The sequence below is a fragment of the Sarcophilus harrisii genome, chromosome 3, assembly GCF_902635505.1.
Source record: "Sarcophilus harrisii chromosome 3, mSarHar1.11, whole genome shotgun sequence".
Lineage (NCBI taxonomy): Eukaryota > Metazoa > Chordata > Mammalia > Dasyuromorphia > Dasyuridae > Sarcophilus > Sarcophilus harrisii.
In genome coordinates this window covers 49,164,235-49,187,741 of record NC_045428.1, presented here as the reverse complement: position 1 = coordinate 49,187,741, position 23,507 = coordinate 49,164,235, and the positions used below count along the sequence as shown (strand labels likewise).

General features: G+C 37.7%; 1 protein-coding gene across 2 annotated transcripts in view; it reads right to left on the bottom strand.

Annotated features, from left to right (window-relative positions):
- Positions 1 to 23,507, bottom strand: part of SLC9A9 (solute carrier family 9 member A9) — a 709,438-nt gene that overhangs the window by 392,800 nt on the left and 293,131 nt on the right. For both annotated transcript variants that reach the window (XM_031957809.1, XM_031957810.1), the window contains exon 7: positions 2,393 to 2,531. In XM_031957809.1, coding sequence (XP_031813669.1) covers positions 2,393 to 2,531 — 139 coding nt within the window. The remainder of the gene's footprint in view (positions 1 to 2,392; positions 2,532 to 23,507) is intronic.

Sequence of the window (23,507 nt, the reverse complement as noted above, 5' to 3'; positions counted from 1 at the left end):
CCTACCGCCCACTCTCAAAGCCTAGTGATTTTCTTCAGAATAGCACTCTTTTCCATTCTGTCTTTTTTCATTCATTCTGTCACCACCATAAGCCAGGCCTTTATTCTATTGATCCTGGATTACTGTAATAATCGAACATATCTCTGCCTCTACCCTTGCTTTCCTGTGGTCCAGGGGTTCTTAATTTTTTTGTGTATCATGGAACTCCTTAGCAGTGTGGTAAAGCCTATGGTTTCCTCAGAATAAGATTTTAAATGCATAAAATAAAACATATATGGTTGCAAAGGGTAACAATTATATTAGAGTTATCAAAATATTAAAAATTCTAACCCTGCTATCCATGGGTCCCAAGTTAACAATTCTTTTCCTAATCCATCTTATTATGAAACCAATTTTATTAAAAGCTTGTTCTTATTACCCATTCCCTAGATCAAAAGCTCAAATGACTCTTCATTGCCTATTGAATAAAAGTGAGAAGCCTCTGTCTGGCATTCAGAGGCCCTTGCTATCTGAGCTCATTTTAACTTTTTAACCTTATCTCTTTCCACTTGCCAATCGTCCATTCCAATCAGGGCAATCCCTTCACCACCATCAGAATGTGCAGAGCTCATTTTTTTGCTTTCATTTTTCTTTGCTTCTGTCTCTCTCCCAATCTTTCTCCCCTGAATTCCTCTTTTCAAAATTTTCTCCATTCTTCAGGAGGCAGCTAAAAGCCCATCTCATCTGGGAAAATTTACCTGATCATTCTACTATCTTTTCTTTCTTTTTTTCAGTTCTCTTAACATTTATTTTGCATAACACATTACTTAATTGTTTATCATCCCTCATCAGTTGCCAATTAATTTTTGATTGTTTCTCTGATTTTTCAAGACTTCAGTCCTCTTGAGGGCAGATACTACTTATAATTATTTCAAATATATTGAAGTGCTAATAAGATCATATTTTTGATAAATGCTTAATTCAATCGAATTTGCTTCAATATATGCTGCCTGCACAAGACTCGATCCCATATTCTATGGATAAGTTAGAGACATTGGCAGATATACATAGGGGTCTTCTGATTTGAAATTACCCTGAAATCCAGTAACCAGTTCACACAATCTTGAGAAGGAGCTCAATAATTATCAAAAGTTAGTAGAGTATTGATTGTTTGTTTCCTGATTTATGCCTGTCTCTTAATAAACCTTTGAACTTTTTGATTTCTGGTACCCAACCTGTTATTGAAACTGGTGACAAAAATGTCATTCTTGGTTCCCTCTGCAGAGACAACATGGTACTGAGAAAAGGAATTGGGCCTGGAGTCAGAGATTGTTTGCTATTGTTGTTTAGTCATTTCCAACTCTTCATGACCTCATTTGAGATTTTCTTGTTAAAGATACTAGAGTTGTTTTGACATTTCTTTCTCCAGCTCCTTGTATAGATGAGGAAACTGAGGCAAACAAGGTTAAATGATTTGCTCAGGGTTATTCAGTTGGTAACCGTCTGAGGCTAGATTTGAACTCGCAAAGATGAGTGTTTTTGACTCCAAGCTTGGATGCATTATTGCTACCCCTGGAATCAGAGAAATCTAGATTCAATCCTGACTGTAAAGCTTACTCCCCTCTATGACTTTGGTCATGGAATCAAAGATATAGAACTAGAAGGATCTTAAAAGTTATTTAGTTAAAAATTCATATTTTTCAAGTAAGGAAACTGAGACACAGAGATATTAAGTAACTGAGTAGTAAAATCAGAATTTGACTTATGTCCTACAATTGAATTTTAGCACAATTTCAACTATACTGTACTAGTTTCCTCATTTATAAAATATGAGTATTGGACTCATTAGCTTCTAAGATCTTCTCTACCTATCAGTGTATGATCTTATTATCCTCAGAGACGTTGTTTCAGGTTATCCAGAGAGCTTGGTTGGGGTCAGATTGTTGCAAAAATATTTAGTTTCATCTGTGATTGGAAAAATGCTTGTTGGTACATTGGATGGGGGATCATATAGAGGATCAGGAAAACCCAAGCTCATTTCCAACCTCAGACATCCACTAGCTGTGTGACTTTGGGCTGAGCAAGCCATTTAAACCCAGTTTGTCTCAGTTTCCTCCCTTGTAAAATAAGAATATTATTAGCACCAATTTTCTTGTTGCACGAATCAAGTGAGATAATATTTGTAAAGTGCTTTGTAAACCTCAAAAGTCTCTACAAATGCCAGTTATTATTACTGAATCCACAACCAACCTTACAGTTTTGCATTTGGTTTTTGGAGCACATAATCATGACTCATTGTCCATCTTTGTTGACATACAACAAATTGGGATTTTGCTTTTCCATCTCATAGAGTTCTTTTAAAAATAAGTTAAAAAAATAAAAAGAACCCAAAATAGCCAATAACAAAGGATATCAGAGCCGTGACAACAGCATAGGCGGATCCCATGGCGAATGATCCAGCAAAGATTCCGAGGAAGTTTCCAACGGATTGGAAGAAGGCAGCAGCATCAAAAGTGTTTGGGTTGTCCTTGGGACTGTAAATAGATATAGAACTGAAAAGACAAAAAAGAAGGAGAATGAATTAGTGCAATCATAGAAGCACAAAGCCCAGATCAGCCTTTTGTGACCCCGTATTGGAAGAATGAATACTTTCTTCCAGCAAGGTAGTTTACAAAAACTGCCTGATAAAGATAGAGATCTGAGCAAAGCTGGCCTTTTTAGCAGCCTGATCTCAGAGTTTCCCCATTCTGCTGCCAGTCAGTAAACATTTTTATATCAGAAGAATCGTAAAGAATATCGTTTCTGAGCAAACTAGACATTAAAACATGGTAGGTGTATAAGGAATCTGCAGAGAAGATGGATAACGGTGAATTATTTATTGGCCATATGTCTTTGGTGCTGTTATATATTCACAAATGTTCCTGGTTTAAAAACGTGCACTTTAATGGTTTATGCACAAATGGCCTATACAAATCATGGTGTGTACAGAATCTTCAGCTGTGATCTTGTCGTAAACCACAAGGCATTTCTCTTCTTCGCCAGTGTAACCCTCAGAAATAGAACTCCAGCAATGTCAACTGTAGCATAATATTAACCTCTAGGGAGAAAAAAGCCCACATTTTCCCACAGAAAAAAACTGCTGCAGCTGCTAAAGGTTATCTTTTATGTCCTAGTTCTGGCAGATGCCATCAGATTTATTTCCACTAAGGAAATCATTCCATCAGTGGGAGTGCTATATTCTTCCACAGCTTTCCATGTTGACCATTTTCTACCAGTTACCACCAAACTTAGCATGTTCAGATCAAGGAGAAGTCATTTCCTATAGTAGGAAACTTTCAGCATCGCCATGTTAAAATCAATGGAGTTGCCAAGATTAGATACTTCCCAAAAACTCATTAAGTTACACTCCTTTTTCTTTGAATATAGGATCTTTTAAAGTCATTAGAATTCAAATCAAAAGATTTTGAGATAAAAATTTAAAGGGCAGTTTGTAGTGGGCTAAAGTGAAAGGTATCTCTGACACAAATCTAAACTTGAACTTTACAAGGAGACAGGTGAAATATTTTCGGCTCTGATGATTTGTTTTCTAACCTGGTATCTTTGATCTGGAGACTAGTTAAAGGGAGCACTAGAAAGCAGAACCTAATTCTCTGATAGGAAACCCAATGTATAACAGTTTGTTTGAAATGTGCTTAGTTTTTATCTCATGACTTTAAGCCCCAGAACTAGGTCAAACACTTTTCTCTTTGATCTTATAATTGGATAATGAAGAAGAATGTGGATATTGAGTGTAACCCTTGAAATTTGTGAGGAAAAAAGTACTGCCTTTGATGTGCCCATCCCCCCATTTTTATAAAGTATTACACTTTTCAGAAAACCAGGTTTAGGCCTATTGTGTGTGCTGGTAACAAGGGATGCCATAAAGCCACATCATCCAGTGCTCAAAGCTGATTTGTAGGTTTGAGATAGTGGCTTTGACTGAGATTAGCAAACTTCTCCATTCCAATGTGATAATGATAAATATAATGATAAAACATTCTGTTTGCATTCTGCCCTCCAGGGAGGCTTTTCACATATTAACACAGCTTTGCAAATAATTTCCCAAAATCATTAGGTTGGCGTAGATGCCTTTTGACGCACAGAATTTGCATTCAACTCAATTCAAACAGGAAAAAGCATTCACGGGCTCTGAAGTCAGTCAGAATTCAGATACCATCTCTGACACTGCACATGTGCTCTTGGACAAAGCATTCAGTTTTTCTGTATCACTATTTCCTCATGTGTAAAATGTGAGACTGGACCAGATAGTCACTTCTAGCTTTTGTTCTATGATGCCCAAATCCTATGTTCATCAATTCATTTTATTAAGTGTTACTATACGTAAGATACTATGTTAAATGCTAGACTTTTTTTTTTTAAAGGAACTATCCAATTATAAAATATATATCCTACTGGATGAGTTGGGGGTATTACAACATGTTTAGTGATAAGCAAAAATAAAATAAATAAGAAGGGTGGGTTTTGTTTTGTTTTTTCCTCCTTCATAATGGTATCTGTGGAGTTGGGAAAGTACAAATAATTGGGTGAATCAGGAAAGACCTTATTCAGGAGGGACCGAATTGAATCTTGAAGGGACTTATGGACTCCCAGAGGCAAAAGTTAAAAGGTGGGGTATACTTGACATAGGAGACAATCCATGGAGTTGAGAAATGATATGCTATGTATTAGGTAAGTAACATATATTTAACATATAAATAACATCAGTGGAACCAGACTGAACATCCTGAAAGTCTGAATTTCAAGCTATAGGCAATAGGAATCCACTGGAGGCTCTTTAGAAGAGAATGGCAGTGGCCCATGAGTATGCTTTAGGAGATTAATTTGGCTTATATTGAGGATAGATGAAAGAGATCATGGACAGGTTGTAGAAACACTATCTAGGAGAGTTTTTTAATAGCCCAGGTAAGGGATGATGAGGTCACATATTAGATTTTATGATTTTAATTTAAGATTTTATGATTTTAAAAAAGGGCATGGACATGAGTCATTGGGGGGAGGTCAAATTGACAAGCTAATCAGATATGAAAGATAAGGCAGAGGGAAGAGTGAGGTTTATGTCAAGGTTGTGTTCCTGAGAGACTGGAAGGTTAGTGGTGATGCCCTTGATATAAATAGTAAAGTAAGCAACAGGGATGGAGTTAGAGGGAAAGATAATGAATTCTGTTTTTGACATATTGATCTTGAGATGCCTTTGGGCTATCCAGGTGGTTTTAGTCCAGCAATCACTTAGTGATGTGTCACTGGAGCTCAGAAGAAAGATGGGAGCTAGATATGGGGATTGGAGAGTTGTTGGCCTAGAGTTGTTGATAGTCGAGCCCATGGGAGCTGATGAAATCACCATTAGAGAAAATATAAATGTAAAGAGAGAAGGGAAGGGTGGTTAGGACAAAGTCTTGGGTATAGGATAATCAGCAAAGGAGACAGAGAAAGGTCAAATCAATTAGGAAGACAATCAGGAAAGCAATGTCAGAAAAATCTGGGGCAAAGAGAATTCAGGATGAAGGGGTTCATTCAACTCAATTCAAACAAGAAAGGTCATTCACTAGCTCCAAAGTTAAGTCAGTCAGAATTAAGGTCTCATTATCTATGTGCCCTAGAACAAAGTGTTCAATTTTCCTGGACCTCTGTTTCCTTATGTGTGAAATGGAGGGGTATTGATGGAAAGCTGGGACCTCTGAGGATTGCAGAGCACAGTGGTTATAAATGGATCTTCTCATCTTCCTATTTTCCTTTTCTTTCTGTACTTTCTCTCTCTCTCTCTTTCTCTCTCTCTCTCTTTTTCTCTCTCTCTCCCTGTCTCTCTCCTTCCCTTTCTGTCTCTCTCTCTCTCCCTGTCTGTCTCTCTCTTTGTGTGTGTCTCTGTGTCTCTCTGTCTCTGTTTCTCTCTGTGTGAGTCTCTGTCTCAATCTTTGTCTCTCTGTGTCTCTGACTTTCTCTATCTCTCTGTCTCTGTCTTTCTGTGTCTCTGTTCCTCTCTATCTTTGTCTCTGTCTCTGTCTCTTTGTGTGTGTGTCTCTATGTCTCTCTTTGTTTCTCTTTCTGTTTCTCTCTGTATGAATCTCTGTCTCAGTCTTTCTCTGTCTCTGTGTCTCTGACTTTCTGTCTCTCTCTGTCTCTCTGTCTCTGTCTCTGTCACTCCCCCCCGCCCCTTTCTGCTTAGTCTTTTGGCACTCCTACAAAGTAGTCTATAGGTTGGGCTGGCATTTTAAAAAGAGTAGGGGAAGCCATATGGTTTTTACTGCAAGAAGTATGAGGACATCTCATGAAGGGAGAATGGGTTCAAAGATTTCATTAAAATGACAATTGCCTGAGGGGATTGCCTTCTGGATTTAACTTGGCCAGTTGCCATGGTAACTGCAGAACTTGGCAAGTAACCTTTCTATATCTCTTTTAACTGTGGAGGCTTTGTTCTTTTAATTTCCCATTAGTAAAGTTTCCCATTAGTAAAATTGAATTTCAGGATCCACATATAGCACCTTATTGTGTTTTAAACCTTGAACCTGAATTGCTAGATTGGTCTACCATGGGCCTGGCTTACAATAGAACATCAATAGTACTAAAACTTGTAGAGATGTCAAGAAGGATGAAGATTTAGAAAAGGCCATTGGAGGAATAATCAAGAAATTTTTGTGAGATTGATTATTTTTCTTATCTCTAGAGGAGAGAAAAGAAGATTAGAAACAGATATTGTAGGAAATTCAACAGAGAGCAAAACCCTCCACACAACTGGTAGGCAACAATAGGGGCTCAAGTGATATGAGGTTATGAAAATGTAGTAGATTCAGTCAGCATGATTGTGTGACTTTCTCCTAGAGCAGTCTGCAAAAAAAAACATAGAGAATTTGGACAATTAAGAATCTAGAGCCAGGAATGTAGGAGGACATTAACAGCAAATGAATGCAAGAAATTCAATAGTAGAGATATTAGATATTTGAGCAGATTAGCTATAGCATCAGGATTTCAAAGAGAAAAAAGTGAGCAGAGACTGAATGGTCTTTGGGGTGGACCCCTCCCAGATTCATTCATTCACTTATTTATTTAGATTTTTTTGGATTAGGTGAAAGGGGGAGATTCTTTGCCTCAATTGATACTTAGCCTTCATCCCTGAATAGGTATGGCTTCAGTCGAATTGAGACCTATTAAAGACCTTAGCTTAAAGAACCCAATGTCTCCCTTGCCATCTCCAGTCGCCTTGATCTATATCTGGCCACTGGATCTAGATGGCTCTGGAGGAGAAACTGAGGCCGGTGCTCTTGTTCAGCCCTCCCTTGCTCAATTCACTGGCATATGATGGTATCCCCTCCCGGATGCCGTGGTCCTCTTCCAGAACAAAGGACAAACAAGAAGAAGAAGAAGAAGGAAGAGTGAAGTGAGTAGAGGTCATGATGAATTTCAGATGATCGAAGCAGAGAGATGGAGGGAGAAGAGGATATAGTGTGACTGAGGAACTTCAGGGTTGTGTCTCATGGAAGATGGTGAGAACCAGGATATGAACATACTGATGTGTTGCTTTTGTGGAGAAAAGGCAAAGATCATGAAAGTTAAGCAGGCTAATGTAAAGAAAGACCAGGGGATTAGAAGGGACACCACACACGTAAGCATGAAAGCAGGGAAGAAGAATGTTGGCTAGCCAGGTTTCAAATCCCTTGAAATCGTGGAGGAGAAATGATTAGGTGGGACTGGTAGAAAGCTGGGACCAGAATCTTGATAGGATGCAAATGAAAAATGATTTGAATTTCAAAAAGTAAGAGAGTTAGCTGGACATGGAAGTCTGAAAGGGGCAGAGAAAAGCAGATACTACGACTTCTCTTAGATAGCCTGACAGTAAGCAGAAGATATGTATCCAATACCAGAGAGGCTGCCCAGAGATGCATCTGGTCTTTCCAGCCCTGCCCAATTCCTTAACCTATTCATTCATTCATCATCCTAAACACCATTTCCCCCGGCTTTAGGAGCTGTGCTGCAGAAACTGGTTGCTAGGCTACAGAGCCCTGGAAGGCACTAGGTCTCTGATAGTGCTAAAGAGAGGTGACCTTTAGCTACTCCCACTGGGTAGATAGCTTTGCTGAAAAGCAAAGCCTCATCTCACTTGACCCGGACATAGATGCTTCCTCTGTTATTCCATCTTGAAAATGTAGTTTGCTTCAGCTACCAGCTATTTCTTTCTGCGACTGCGATCCATTTTGGCTTGTGGGAATATGAGTGGGAAAGGGACACAGAGTAGGAGTAGATAGCTTCTAGGTGGGTCATTCAATCAAGAAGTAAGTATTGAGCTCTCCCCATGTGCCTAGATCATGTTGGGTGCAAATTTAGAGACAGTAAAGACCCATAAGACCCAATTTCTTTTTTTGACATCCTATTCTAGTTGGCATTGGGGGAAAGTAGGATTCCTATCATGTCCAGTTGACTCTCAGAAAAGAGCTTCTCATTTTCTTTTACTTAAATTACTGAACCAAGATCTTGATGTCATTTTATTGCCAAGTCACTCCTGAATCTAGTCTGTATGCATCTTCTATGAACATCATTATTTATAGGTTGTCTTCCCTATTCAAATATGAACTGATAAAAGAGAGAGAGTAGATTTTTTCTTTTTTGGAGGGGGTACATCTTGATAATTTGAATCTTCCCTTTTCTCTTATCATATCTCATATCAAAACTGCTTTTGTAAAAACAAGTGAATTGGTGGAGGTAAAAGCATTCCATGTATATAAGTAAATTGCTATTATTAGAATCTCTTTTCTAGTCCCAGGTCATAAGTATACTAGGATATCACAGATATTTGGGGGAACTATCAATCATTCATACTTCCTGCCATCTCTGGAACTCTCCTTAGTACCACTGGACAACCTTATCCTCTCTAAATTGCTCTCTCAGGGTCTGAACTCTTGTCACCATGCATCTTTTAGATCCTCCCTAGTTTATAAAAGTAAATTCATGGATATCAATTAAAGATATACCTTCAGTCTTGAGTTCTTTTTTTTGCTTTTATCTTTCTTTACTCTCCGTTCCCATTCTTCTATCACCTTGACTGTGCTTCTGACTTTAAGGACTTTGGGACCACAATGAAGCCATCTTCCTACCCTTAGGACTTCTGACTTTTGTATTTAGACTCATTTCACCTTGAAATATGTCTCCATCATGCTAGCCCCCTTCTCTTCTTGAACTCTTTCCAGGGATTTCTATTTTGGGGACAGGTTGGGACCAGTTATACTTCATTCACCTCATGACTATGCTTCTGACTTTGTAGACTTTGCTAATTCAGCTTCTTCCATCTCTTACTTTTCAATTCTCTTTTATTTGTTTAACTAAATTATTTTAAATTAAATTATTATTAAATTAAGTTATAATAAAATATACATTTCTTGAGGAGAGAGACTATTTTTTTGCTTATATTTGTGTTTCCAGGGCTTAACACAGTGCCTTAACAGATAGTAAGTGCTTAAGTTCTTGCCATTGTTTAATTGAAACTAACATTTACTGATGGGGATCAGACCTCATCCAGAGATCAGTAGGGGATGCCATGATTGGTAAGGACATTGATAAGGAACATCAAGAAGAAGCTCAAAAGTCCATACTATACAATGTTTAGGTAGCTCAGTGCTACAGTGAATTGTTTATTGAATTTGAGTTAGGAAGACCTGAGTTCAAATTCAGTCTGAGACACTTACTGGTTATGTGACCTTGAGCTCATTATTTAAACTTTTCCAACCTCTGTTTTCTCATCTATAAAATAGAGATAATAGCATCTTCCTCATAATATTGCTCTAACGATTTTGTTATTCAGTCATTTTTTTTTCCTGGCTGCTTTGCTTTATTAGTTATAAATTTTTTTTATTTTTAATTTAATAGCCTTTTAATTACAGGATATATACATGGGTAACTTTACAGCATTAACAATTGCCAAACCTCTTGTTCCAATTTTTCACCTCTTACCCCACCCCCACCCCCTCCCCTAGATGGCAGGATGACCAGTAGATGTTAAATATATTAAAATATAACTTAGATACATAATAAGTATACATGACCAAAATATTATTTTGTATTCAGTCATTTTTTAGTTTTTTCCAACTCTTCTTGACCCCATTTGGGGTTTTCTTGGCAAAGAGACTGGAGTGTCTTGCCGTTTCCTTTTCATTTCATTTTATAGATCAGGAAACTGAACCCAACAGGGTTAAGTGACTTGCTCAGGGTCACATTGCTAGGAAGTGTCTGAGATCAGATTTGAACTCAGAATTCCAAACTCCAAGCCTAGTACTCTATCCATTGTACACATTTTGTAGATTTTAAAGCCTTATATAAATGTCAGATATTATCCTTAAAGGGACCAGGAATGTTTAGCTTGACAGAAGTAAGGAGGAAGAAAATAGTTAGCTGGGGGAGACAACAAATGTCTGAAAAGATTAAATTGATAACATTTGGCTGCAGTATACCAAACTAGGAGAAATCATGAGTAGCTGTCTCAGAAAGGCAAATTTAAACTCGACATGAAGAGGTTCTGTGTTCCTCTCACTGGAGATTCTGACCCACTGTTTGGATGACCACTTGGTACCTATGTTGGAGAAAGGACTCTTTTTTCATAGATGACTTGAACTACAAGTCTGTTCTGGTCCCTTCTAACTCTGGACCCTTTCCATTTGTCCTGGCCAGTCTCCAATATTTAGATGACTTTAATTTTGGGAGGCATCTGTTGTTGTTGGAGATTTATAACTTCCCCACTGTGGGTACCTCCTAGTGATCAAATTTTCTTTACCGATATTGGCCATCAATTTAACTCTCAGGTATAATCTTGGAGAACTGTCTAGGACCCCTTTAGGTTAATTGACTTGCCTCTTATAACACAGTTACTATGTATCACAGACTTGAATTCAGGACTTTTAGATTCCAAGATACCTCTCTCCACTTTGCCCTGTTACCACCTGTGACAGTTAATTATTGTTTTAAACAAAGAAGTGCATGTAGCAGAAAAAAATTGACAGAGAACTTTCATTTTATTGGGAAAGTCCTTGATCCCTTTAAATTACCTTAAAATGTGTCAGATTTTTCTGGAGTGGAAACCCTTCCTTAGTTTTCCTTCTGACCTTACTCATAAGGACAAATGACAGAATAGCACCTGACACAGTTGAGAACAAGAAGTTTTAAAAGCTGTTTAATTCAGCCAAGGCTTCTAAAGAGTAAAAATTATTAGAAACCTAAAGTATTTTTCCATTAAAAGTCTTTGTCCCTTAAAGAAAGTAGGCAAATACTTATATATTATTTATCGTTTAATAACTGTACCAACCAAGCCTTTTTCAGTCATGTTACTTAATTATAAATAAAAATTGATTTTTATGGGACTAATAATTATATATACCCAATAGAATTCACCCCGGCAACTGTCTGCCTATTAAATAGGCTTACATTCTGCCAAGGACTGATGGAGAAGAGCATTTACTTTGCAGTATATATGACTCCGGGAATTTCAGGATGTCTCTAGGTATATTGGAAGGGGAAAAGGAGAAATTCTGGATAGAAATTTCTTGAATTCAAATTAGAACCTACTGGGCTTCCCTCTTTCAAAGGCCAAAGATACTTTCCTGTGGTCAGCCGGGTGCTTAGGAAGGCACATTAATTAAGTCTTTCAGTTCTTATGGGAACATTTAGTGAATTATTGCTCCAGAGGCACCTGAATTAAATACCAAAAAGCGACTTGGCTTTTTACAGTCTGTTAGTAGTATTGTGATACCTGCTGCCAGTACTGGTAATGAAAGTAGGAGTAGAACTGCTGTAATTATTACTGATCAAACAAATAATGGTGTTTGATATTGAGATATTGCAGGAGCAGACAATTCTTCCATCTTGATGTCAGAAGATTATTTTTTCTCTCTTTTTCTCTATTGGTGAGCAGCACTGGGGATGTTTGATTTGAGTGTTCCACTCCAAATCATGGGTAAGCACTTTCCAAAGTGGGTAAGCACTCAAAAAGGAAGGGACAATATATCAACCCAAGTGCACAGAGGGTCAATGAATGCTTGCCATGATTTAGGCTGCGGGGAGGTGGATGAGGACATCAAGAAGGGTTGCAAATTTTAGCCCTGACCATGCCTTTGACAGATTCCTAAGTTGCTCTGGAACATGAAGTCCTTGCTTTTAAGTGAAAAAGGAGTCTCTAAGTTTGGAACTTATTAAATGGGCGCTCTAGGAGGAAATGAGCATTTTCTTTTTGTAAGAGAGATCTGAAGTGACCTTGTAGTTTGGATGGAAAAATCCTGTTTCTCCCAGAGTTTCCCTGCCTTTCACTGCTTTTCTTTTTTGTAAAATCCAGAGCAGCATTAGTGAAGTGGAAAGATTGTTGGAAGTGGAGTTCAAGTTTCTGTGTTCAAACTCTAAGTGATCTTGGTCAAGTCATTTCCCTCAGCCTCAGTTTCTTTAACTGGAAAATGAGGGGAATACATGAAATGATTTCTGAGGTTCCTCCAAGCTCTACATTTATGAACATATGAATTTTTTATGATCCCAAAGAAGGAAGCAACTTGTGTGTTCATCTGGAGAGTTTTGTTTATTTAAAATACTGATAAAGAGATTGGGTTTTACATTTCATAATTACAAGTTTGTACATTTGAAAAAAAATTGTCATGGTGCTCATGAAAATGCTGGCTCTGCTCTCTTGCATTTCTTTTGGTTCAATTCAACATTTCAACCAATGGTATAAACAACATTTTTTGGGGGATCATCTCATCTGTACTGTAAATGTTGTGAGTGATTCAAAGAAGAACAAATATGATTTTTTGACCTCAAAAAACTTTTAATTTGGTAGAATAAATAAGACCGAATACAGATATAAAACAAAGCAGAATGTGATAAAAAGCAATGTAGATGTGAAAAGTCAGGAATCTGACTCTGACTGAAATATTCTGACACTAAAGTTCTGAACATTTACTTAATCTTTCTGGGCCTCAACTTTCTCATCTGCAAAATGGGGATAATGATAAGACCTTCCTTGCAAGGTAACAAAGATCAAATGAAATAAGAGATGCAAAATGTTTTATAAACCTATATAACTTACAATTTCTATGACTAGTTATTACTAAATGAGACTTATAAGTACCACTGAAGTATGTCTAAAGGTCAGCTTTGGGAATCAGGATAAGGATACATAAAAGATCACAAAAATCTAGAGTTGAAAAGGACCTTAGAGATCACTCGATCAATAAAATGGAATGTTTTGTTTTTGTCTTGTATCCCTAGCTTTTAACACTGGTCTTGAAACATGGCTGGTTCTTATTAAGTACTCGCTGATTTATTGATTGTTCCATTTCTTTCATTATATAAATGAGAAAATTGGTGTACAGGATTAAGTGATTTGCCTATTACCTAAGTAGCATGTAGCAACAGTAAATAGAAGAGACAATATTGGATCTGAACTTTAATTCAAAATTGGTGATGGGGGTAGTGAACATTATGAGCAAGACAGAGAGGCAGAAATATTATTGGGTATAATGGTGCTCTTTGTAATCACTACTACCTGAGAGGTTCAGCAGTTCTGAACTGCAATGTGTTTTAAGCCACAAAGCCTTCAGCACTCATTCTGGTTCTAAGATGGTGAGCCACCAGGAGAGGAGGGACATCAATCTGCCCAAGGGGGGATGAATCAACCAATTCTAGAGAGTTACTGTCACTGTGGTGGAACCTATGCTCATATTGATGAAATCTGAGATCACTTAAATGAGTAAAATAAAACTAAAGCTTAATTTCTAAGTATAAGGCAGCTATAGTCTTGGTACTGGGAAAGTAGACTATAACCTTTCAGGGTTGGAAAGGGACAAAGCTATAACAGAGATTGGTCCCAGTCTGAGGTTAACTCCCAGGAGAATACCCAGATGAAGGATTGTTTTGTTATTTAGGTAGAGAATGAGAAGGCTTGCCAAGACTTTGGAAACCCTCTGGCTAGCTTGTAAGAAACCTCCAGGACCCACTTCATTTAGAAGCATGAAGCCATTTGTGAACCCTGCTGAAAATTCACAGGTCAAGTTTTCTTAATATAGAATCCTCCACTGAGCTGGGCTTTGCCAAAGAAACAACACCCAGAGGGTCTACCAACCTGGATCTGCCATTGTTCTTAGTCATCCTGGGCTTTCACCCTTGGCTGCCACTGTCAAAACTCTCCCTCCGAGACACTACAGCAGCCATGAAGAATGAGGGTGGAAATGTCAACCAAACTCAAATGTTATTTCCAAATTTAGCGCAGCCCCTTTGCGGAGAGATTCCCATCATTGCTTCCACTGTATGCTCCAAAGGACAAAAATGAAAACGCCGTTTCCTTGTAAGAGTGTCGAGCCATTTAGGAATTGCAATTAATTTGTCGGAATGTTACAGGGTTCTGCAGGGGAAGAAACACATGCTGGCTCAAAGGTGAGGGAGACGAAGTGTTGAATCCTTCTTTTTCTTTATGAGATCCAAAGAGGGACGGAGGCTGCAGAGACACTATAGAGATGTTTATCCCTTACAAATAATGGCGCAACAAAAGGACCCCTGACTTGTCCACAAATCAAGCAAAGAGGAACTTTCAGTGGCATTCTGGAGGGCAGTGGAGGCACCAGACTACATTAGTGTAGTACAGGTATCAGAACAGGGCCATCTCTCATCTTCCTGATCTGGCCCCTGGGCCCAGATGGCTCTGGAGGGGAAAGTGAGACTGGTCACAGCACAGCCTATATGTCCTAGAGTCACTCAAAAAATGTCACAGTCATCTTCAAGCAACAGCCACAACAGGGAACAGTACAGGGAACTTGGGCTCAAATTTTGGCTCTAGTTTTTAATAGGTAGCCCCTGGCCTTGGGCTAAAAATTCACTTACTTCCTCTAGAGAGATCTCAGTTTCATTATTGGTCCCTCCAGAGCTGCCTCTATGTAAATCTCTTCTAGCTGTAAATCCTATTATTTGGCCACTGGACCCAAAAGGTTCTGGAGGGGAAAGTGAGACATGTGATCTTCAAATAACAGCAACAATAGGGAACAGTTCAGGGAATTGGGGATCAAATTTTGACTTTAGCCTTAGGCTAAAAATTTACTTCCTCTAGAGAGATCTCAATTCATTATTGGTCCATCCAGAGCTTCCTCTAGGTATATCTCTTCTAGCTATAAATACTATATCTGGCCACTAGACCCAGATGGTTCTGGAGGGAAAAGTGAGACCTCCCTCCCTCAAATTCAATTCACTTTATGTCATAACATCACCTCCTGGATGTCTTGGTCCTCTTCGAGAATGAAGGACAAACAACAATCAAACTACCTTAAGTATCAGGTCTTAGGGAAAAGGGAGGGGATATCTGTTCATGTTGGGTAGAATTGTTGACCCCGGAAGGAAATTAACAATACAATATACATTTATTAAGGACCTACTATTTGTTAGGAATTGTACTAAGTATTAGGGATGTAAATAAGAAAGATAGTCAAATTTATGGATTATTTTATGGATCTCAGTAATTTATAGTATAGTGTAGGAAACACCAAAAAAAGCAAGACTTTTTTTGCTCTAATGTTACAAAAAGTTTATGGGAGGGATAGGGGTTGGGAAAAGAATTATGATTTTGTAAATGTTATGCTTGCTTCTGTTGACTTTTCCTTAAACATGGGCATTTATCCTTTGCTAACTACCATCTCTTGACTTTCTAGTGTGATGTGATAAAGGCAGGGTGACAAAATAGATAGAGAGCCATCTTTGGAGGAGGAAATAGGACTGGACTCCATCTCAACTAACTTCTAAGGGAATTCTTTTATGATTTTTAAATTACAAGTACCTACATGCTTTGGTAGAGGAGTACCACTATCAAAAGTTTTATAGTTATGGAATTTTAATTTTAAAACAGCAAAAACAACAACAACAACAAATATCTTCCAGGAACTAAAATAATGCCTTAAATAGAGTAAATCCTGAATAAATATTTAATTGATCATTGAATCATAGGTCTGGTAGAAATAATAGTAATGTTAATGATAAGGAAAAGAAAGTGAACAATAAGAAAGAGAAGGATAATGAAAAGAGGAAAAGAGAGAATATGAGGAATAAAAAGAAGAGAAGGAGAAAGAGGAAAGGAAGGAGGGAAGAAGAAGGAAAGGGAGAAGGAGGGGAAAAGAAGAAAAAGGAAAAGGAAAAGGGAAGGAGAAATAAAAGGAAGAAAAGGAGAAAAAAACACAAGGAGGGAAGGAGGAGAGGAGGAAGAGGAGGAAAAGAAAAGAAGAAGAGAACGAGGAGAGGAGGAGAAGGGGGAGATAAAGGAAAAGAAGAGAAGGAAGAGAGGAGGAAAAGGAAGAGGAGAAGGTATCTACAATAGGAAAAAAAAATGTATTTGGTCTGGTGTATTGGCAACATGTCTAGGTTGTAAACAGACAACCTGAAAAATTTTCCCCCATCAGTTGATTTCTAGCATCCACTTTAATTCAAAAACAGTGAAGGGAACATCTGGGCTTTAAATCTGAGCTCACTTTAATTAAGAATACAACATCTATCTTGTTAGAAAGGGAGAATCTATTTTGCCACAGTTCAAGGTTATATTTAGGATCCTAGCAGGAGGTTATCTCTTTAAAGCAATACATTATTTGAAGGTAGTCAGCTTGCTAGTGTGTTTCCATTTGGGAGTTTAAAGCACAGAGTTTGCAGATCAACAAATCTCCCCAGTGTTCTATTTCCACATAACATTTTTAAATTGCATAATTTGTCTGGCAGTGCAGATTCAAGAATGTTAGAGTTGGAAGACAGAAACATCATCCCTACTAGCTCCTTATGATGCTATTTGTTCCAGCAAAGGGATCTGGCTTCCAAGGTATGTTTGGGTTTAACTCAACATGGTTTATAAGAATTGAAAAATTTCTACTCATGTTAATGAGCCTTTCCAATCAACTTCTAGTACCTCAAATAATGAAACTTAAAACAGTGAGTGAATGGCTTAAGATACATTTGTGTCTTATTTTTAAAATTTGATATCTTTTGTTTTTATAACACTCAAATTATCTTAATGCCTCTCTACCATTTTTTCTGAGACAATTCCTTATATTAAAGAAATTCAAGAGCAAAAATAAAAATGAGAGAAAAAATCATCAAAATTGATCAATAGACTGAAAAAATCTGATAATACATGTAATGTTTCATACCACAAGACCACTTGCTATTTCTATAAAAAGTTGCTTTTTTATTGAGCCTATCATCCGTCTGTAGTCACCAGAAAATATATCATATGACTCACTATATCATGCTTCATATTCTACCCTAGCCACCTCAAAATCTGATGGACTGCTATGCTGTATTTTTACCCTCACTTTCTAGCTCATATAACTTAATCACACTTCTACTATCATTGCTACTAGAAAGGTTCCATGGGTTCACTCTCCAATAGGTCCATTCATCACTCCTGTGATTATCAAACAAAAGCAATCCTTTCTGAGTTACCTATGGTGTTTTCTCCCCATTAATTAGAATGTAAACATCTTGAAGGAAGGGACTATCTATCTAGTATTTGCATCCCTAGGGCTCAGCATAATGTTGGGAATATAGCATCCTCTTACTAAGTGCTCTTTGATTAATTTATTCATTTACTCTAGGAGAGATGGTTGCAGGATGTGACTATACAGAAAGAAAATGGGATTGGGAATGTAGGAACAAAGCTGGCAAGATGGGGAAATGCTGTATTTTATGAGTTGTAAAATGTTTCATATATTTGGTGTTATTGGATCACTGTAAAGAGTCTAAATCATTGGGCAGAGGCAGAAAGATTAGGTTAGTCACCAGAGGCCAGAGAAAAAATATGAATCAAGTCAACACTGGCAAGCACAAAAGGCAATATTCAAGAAAAGTAAAGTCCAAAAAAAGCCCCACTGAATAATGAAAAAGCAAGGAGGAACAAAAGTACAGGATATCAGAGGAAGAGGAAGCAATTAAAAGTCTAAGGACTTTCAAAGGTTCTGATAAAGGCCTCATTTCCAAAATATATAGAGAATTGACTCTAATTTGTAAGAAATCAGCCATTCTCCGATTGATAAATGGTCAAAGGATATGAACAGACAATTCTCAGATGAAGAAATTGAAACTATATCTAGCCATATGAAAAGATGCTCCAAGTCATTATTAATCAGAGAAATGCAAATTAAGACAACTCTGAGATACCACTACACACCTCTCAGATTGGCTAGAATGACAGGAAAAGATAATGCGAAATGTTGGAGGGGATGTGGGAAAACAGGGACACTGATACATTGTTGGTGGCATTGTGAACACATCCAGCCATTCTGGAGAGCGGTTTGGAACTGTGCTCAAAAAGTTATCAAACTGTGCATACCCTTTGATCCAGCAGTGTTTCTACTGGGATTATACCCCAAAGAGATCTTAAAGAAGGGAAAGGGACCTGTATGTGCAAGAATGTTTGTGGCAGCCCTCTTGTAGTGGCCAGAAACTGGAAACTGAGTGGATGCCCATCAGTTGGAGAATGGCTGAATAAATTATGGTATATGAATGTTATGGAATATTATTGTTCGGTAAGAAATGACCAACAATGATTTCAGAGAGGCCTGGAGAGACTTACATGAACTGATGCTGAGGGAAATGAGCAGGACCAGGAGATCATTATATCCTTCAACCACAATACTATATGATGATCAATTCTGATGGGCGTGGCTCTCTTCAACAATGAGATGAATCAAACCAGTTCCAATAGAGCAGTAATGAACTGAACCAGCTACACTCAGTGAAAGAACTCTGGGAGATGACTATGAACCTCTACATAGAATTCCCAATCCCTCTATTTTTGTCCGCCTGCATTTTTGATTTCCTTCACAGGTTAGTCGTACACTATTTCAAAGCCTGATTCTTTTTGTACAGCAAAATAACTGTATAGACATGTATACATCTATTGTATTTAACTTATACTTTAACATATTTAATATGTATTGGTCAACCTGCCATATGGGGGAAGGGATGGGGGGAAGGAGGGGAAAAGTTGGAACAAAAGGTTGTGCAGTTGTCAGTGCTGAAAAATTACCCATGCATATATCTTGTAAATAAAAAGCTTAGTCCAAAAGCTAAGGACTTTTATCCTTGGGAGTGGGACATTTATAGGAGATAAAAAAAAGAGTGGAAGATGAGAGCAGCAAGATTAATCCAGGGTCAGTGATTATGGGTTTATCATCAGAGATTGGGCACAAATCCCAAGGATAAAATATATTGCCCTTGAAGCCTTAAATTGCTTTATTTTTTCAACCTTGGTTTTCTCATCTGTAATATGGGAATAAATATTAATCCTTCTCTTAGTTCCCTCACAGACCCATTGTAAGGAGTATATTTTGTACCATCAAATGTACACAAGTGTGAGTTTTCATCTCAGGTACTACTGAATCATGAAAAGGGAATCATAGATTTAGAGTGAGAAGGGTCCTGAGATATCATATAGACTCCCTCCCTCACTTTTTCTTCTATGGAAATTGGCATCCAGAAATGTAAATGACTACTCAAATTCTCAGAGGTAAAAATCTAGGGATGGAATTTGAATCTAGCTCTTTTTAGTCCTCTTTCCACCAAACCATACTCAATAATCTGTGCTTTATCTTTTAGCCATAGGCTCACCTTGTTGCATGTCATTTTTCCTTTTCAAATGGGGCTGAGAAAATTAATATATTAATTAAACTAGTTAATCATTAATATTAATCTGTATATATTAACATTGATTTATATATATCTTAATTCAAGAGTCCTTGAAATGAAAAAAAAAAAAGCCTACAATATATTTGCAAGTTTTCAGAGAGTGCAATTAAACGATTTAATTACACATGATGTCCTGGAAAATGAATATCTAAGAGAAACCAAAACAAAAAAAAATCCCCCTTCTAGATGGAAGATGTGGGCAATATATTCAGATCTTTACATCCAGGTTCTAATTTCTAACTATATATGTCAGCTGTTGCCTTGATATCTAACTTCCTCTTGCTGCTTAGAAGTCCCAGTTTCCTTCAAAGCCTTCTTTGATTCCCCCAATCATTACTGAGCTCTCCTACCTCAAATTATCTTGTATTTTCTCATCTGCATGCATACTGAATTTCAGTAGAGAAAAGGAAGAAGAGAAGGAAAGGAAACAGGCATTTATTAAGTGCCTACTATGAGTTAGTGTGAGAAGAGTTTTTTTTTTTTAACAAATATCTCATTTGATCCTTAAAACAACTCTGTGAGATTGATACTATCAAGACCCCCTTTTAAAATTGAGAAGTTAAGTGATGTGTCCAGTATCACACATCTAGGAAGTATCTGATGCTAGAGAAAAAGTATAGAATATAAACTCCTTGAAGTGAGAGGTTGCTCGGTTTTTGTCTTTTTATTTCCAGTTACCTTGCACACAGTAGGGACTTCACAAGGGGACTTTTGAATCAAAAGCATTTGTAACTTGTTACTGATCTTTTTAGAAGAAATGGTTGTAAAATTTTATATGATCACTGCTTATAAAGCATACAAATTGAAACTGAAGCAAAAGACTGATAGGACAGGATGAAAGAACATCATATTTAAATGAAAATCTCAGCTAAACAAGCCTCTTCAGGACTGTTGGGATGTGGATCTGTCTGCCTTCCAAAGAAATTAAAAAAAAAAAGAGGCTTCGTACAGGGAAACAACAAAGCTCTTGTTTTTGATTTCCAATAAACCTATTTTATCACTGAATACTAATTAACCAACATTACGTGAGAGACAGCTGCAGGTCTTCAAGATTATAGCACCTTGAGTGCCCTCTGAAGCTTGGTGGTAAAGGCTTGGGTGTCTTAAGCCACCAAAGTACAATAATCACCCCCCCTCCTAATACAGAATACCAAGAGCTTTGTTGCTGTAATGAAATGGAAATGATAAGAAGATTGAATAAGGGTCCTGTCATTGAATGGACCAGAATTTAATGATAGACCTCTGGCACCAAGGACAACCAATCAGAACTAGTGGCAGTAGGAATGGAAGTTGTTATTTACTCAATTAAATCCCTTACCCGGAGAATGATAATTGAACACTTCTAGATTATGAGCAGTTTCCGAAGTGGGTTATAATCATTAAGTCCAATGGCTGATGAGAAGAGAACTGTTTAAGTCTTCTCTTTTACAATCAAACAATAATATATTGCTGAAGGAAAAAGAGGCAAAGCTTGCTAGCTCATTATCCGATACCCTTTGTTTCCTATTTTAATTTCATATTCAGTTCTGGCTTAGAGAGAGCCTGGCTGGTACCTAAGGGTCTCAATGAAAGGTTCCATAGACTGGTCAAACTTCGTGCTTCCCTCATTTCATATAAACAACCTACAACGGCGGTACCTTCCCTGTGGACAAATGTTTAAGTAATAAGATGCCCTGTGTTCCTAATGGACATGTTTGCCACCCAAACTTTTATTTCTATTTGCAAAGGTTTTAAAATATTTGTTTTTCAATGTTTGTTTTTGTGGCAGTAAATACAGAACACAAAACTAGAGCATAGGCAATGATAATAAAATAGAATTGGTTCTTGCCACTCAATGGGTCTTTGGCTTCAAAATGTCCAGTCTTTATCCACTGCCCCACCCAGGCCAAAGGTGATTACTATAATAGTTCAGTTCACATAATAAGTGCTTAATAAATGTACTTTCTAATCTAATCTATCACAACAGTTGACTCAGGCTCCTCAGAAAAATGCTTTAAATTAAATAAATATAATTAAAAAGAAAATCAATTATATTGAAATAGCTACTAAAACATTAAAAAAAGCCACATACCTCAGGTTAAGAACTTAGTAATAATAGCTAGCATTTATTTAAGATCATACAGTCATAGGTTTAGATACTGGGGATCTTCTGATCCAATCCCTTCATTTTACAAATGAAGAAATGGAACCTGAAGGGAGTGAATTTACTCGTTCAAGGTTACAGAGATAATTGACAAGATTTTATTCTAAATCTGACATTGTCCCTCCATTATACCATAACAGAAATTTTCTAAATGATGCATTACCAGGAGAGGACAGAGGACAATAATGATTGGAGAAGGAAGAGGGATGAATTTACTAGGAGGATGATAAGTGGGATGGAAGTGGGAGTCGGGGAAGCCACATAGTAGCTGCCATCTCTGATGATTTTCCCAGTTGATTCTTCATTGATTGGGTACATGGTAATGTGGTATGGTTCTCTGGGACAGATGATTCTGAAGGGGCTAGGGGACCACCCTCTCCAGTGGGAAGGGATTTAGAAAAGGGATTTGATGGTCATTGGTAGCTCAGTGCCAAGGGATATAAAGTGGGATTGCACTGAGAGTGGAGAATAAGGCAAGGGAGGGAGGAGTGGCAAGCATCCTCTGATAATGATCTTCCAAATTAGCTTTCTAGAGATGCCAGTTTCTTTATGTACTTTATGTTAATGCCAATTTTGTGGCCAGGTGAGATGAACATTCTTTTAGATTATTTCTCAGTGAAAGTTTTTTAAGTATTACTGAACAATGAAATGGGATTGTGGGATTGGGAACATGGAAGGTACAAGAGTAGATGAGAGAGAGAGAGAGAGAGAGAGAGAGAGAGAGAGAGGAGGGAAGGAGGAAGAGAGAAAGAGAGAGAGAGAGAGAAGAAGAGTGAGAGAGAGGAAGAGAGAGAGAGAGAAAGAGAGAAGGAGAGTGAGAGAGAGTGAGAGAGAGAGAGAGAGAGAGAGAGAGAGAGAGAGAGAGAGAGAGAGAGAAAGAGAGAGGTCATTAACAAAATCAAAGGATCTGGTCACCTGGACATACGGACCCAAATTCTGAATTTATCTCTAATCTCCCTGTGTGTCTTTATCTGTCTGTCTCTCTTCAAGAGAAAACTGGAAGACTGATTCACCATATTTTTTGTGGTTTTATTCAATTTAGGCTTACATGATTCTAAAACATTTGGTCAATCCAGTGACTAATCAGCAGATCTGAAATCCCAATTCACTGGGTGAGTGTCACATGCTTAGTAATATGTGGAGGCTGGTAATATAATAGTTGAACAGCGAAACCAAAGGCTTTGTTCAAAAAGCATGGACCTGTAGTTGACATTGTGACTTTGTCTCAATAGAATAGGGGCATGAGTGGACACTTGTGCTTCCCCCTTCTTGTGATCAGTGTTCCCAACACTTAGCTTGCAGTCTTCTCTCTGAGGGATGACCTATGTCTTCCTGGCATAACAACATGACAATAACTAAAATTAGACTGTGATCTATAGAGTCAGGAGCAATCACTCCCAGTTATATGTCTCAGGTACATAGACACCTTTCTCTTCCCCAATTCCTGCTTGGTCTGAATGGGAATCAATAATCCTATGACTGAACAGCAGATGGGAAGGAGATGGTACAATATATTTTAATTTGCAGAGGTGTTTTTTTTAACCCTAATACATGACAAAATAAAATACTCTAGTGTCTAAAAGGTCATGTAGGTGTGCCATAAAAAGTGACAGCATCCTCTTTCTGCAATAGCTTTTACATAGCCCAGAGCAGAACTCCT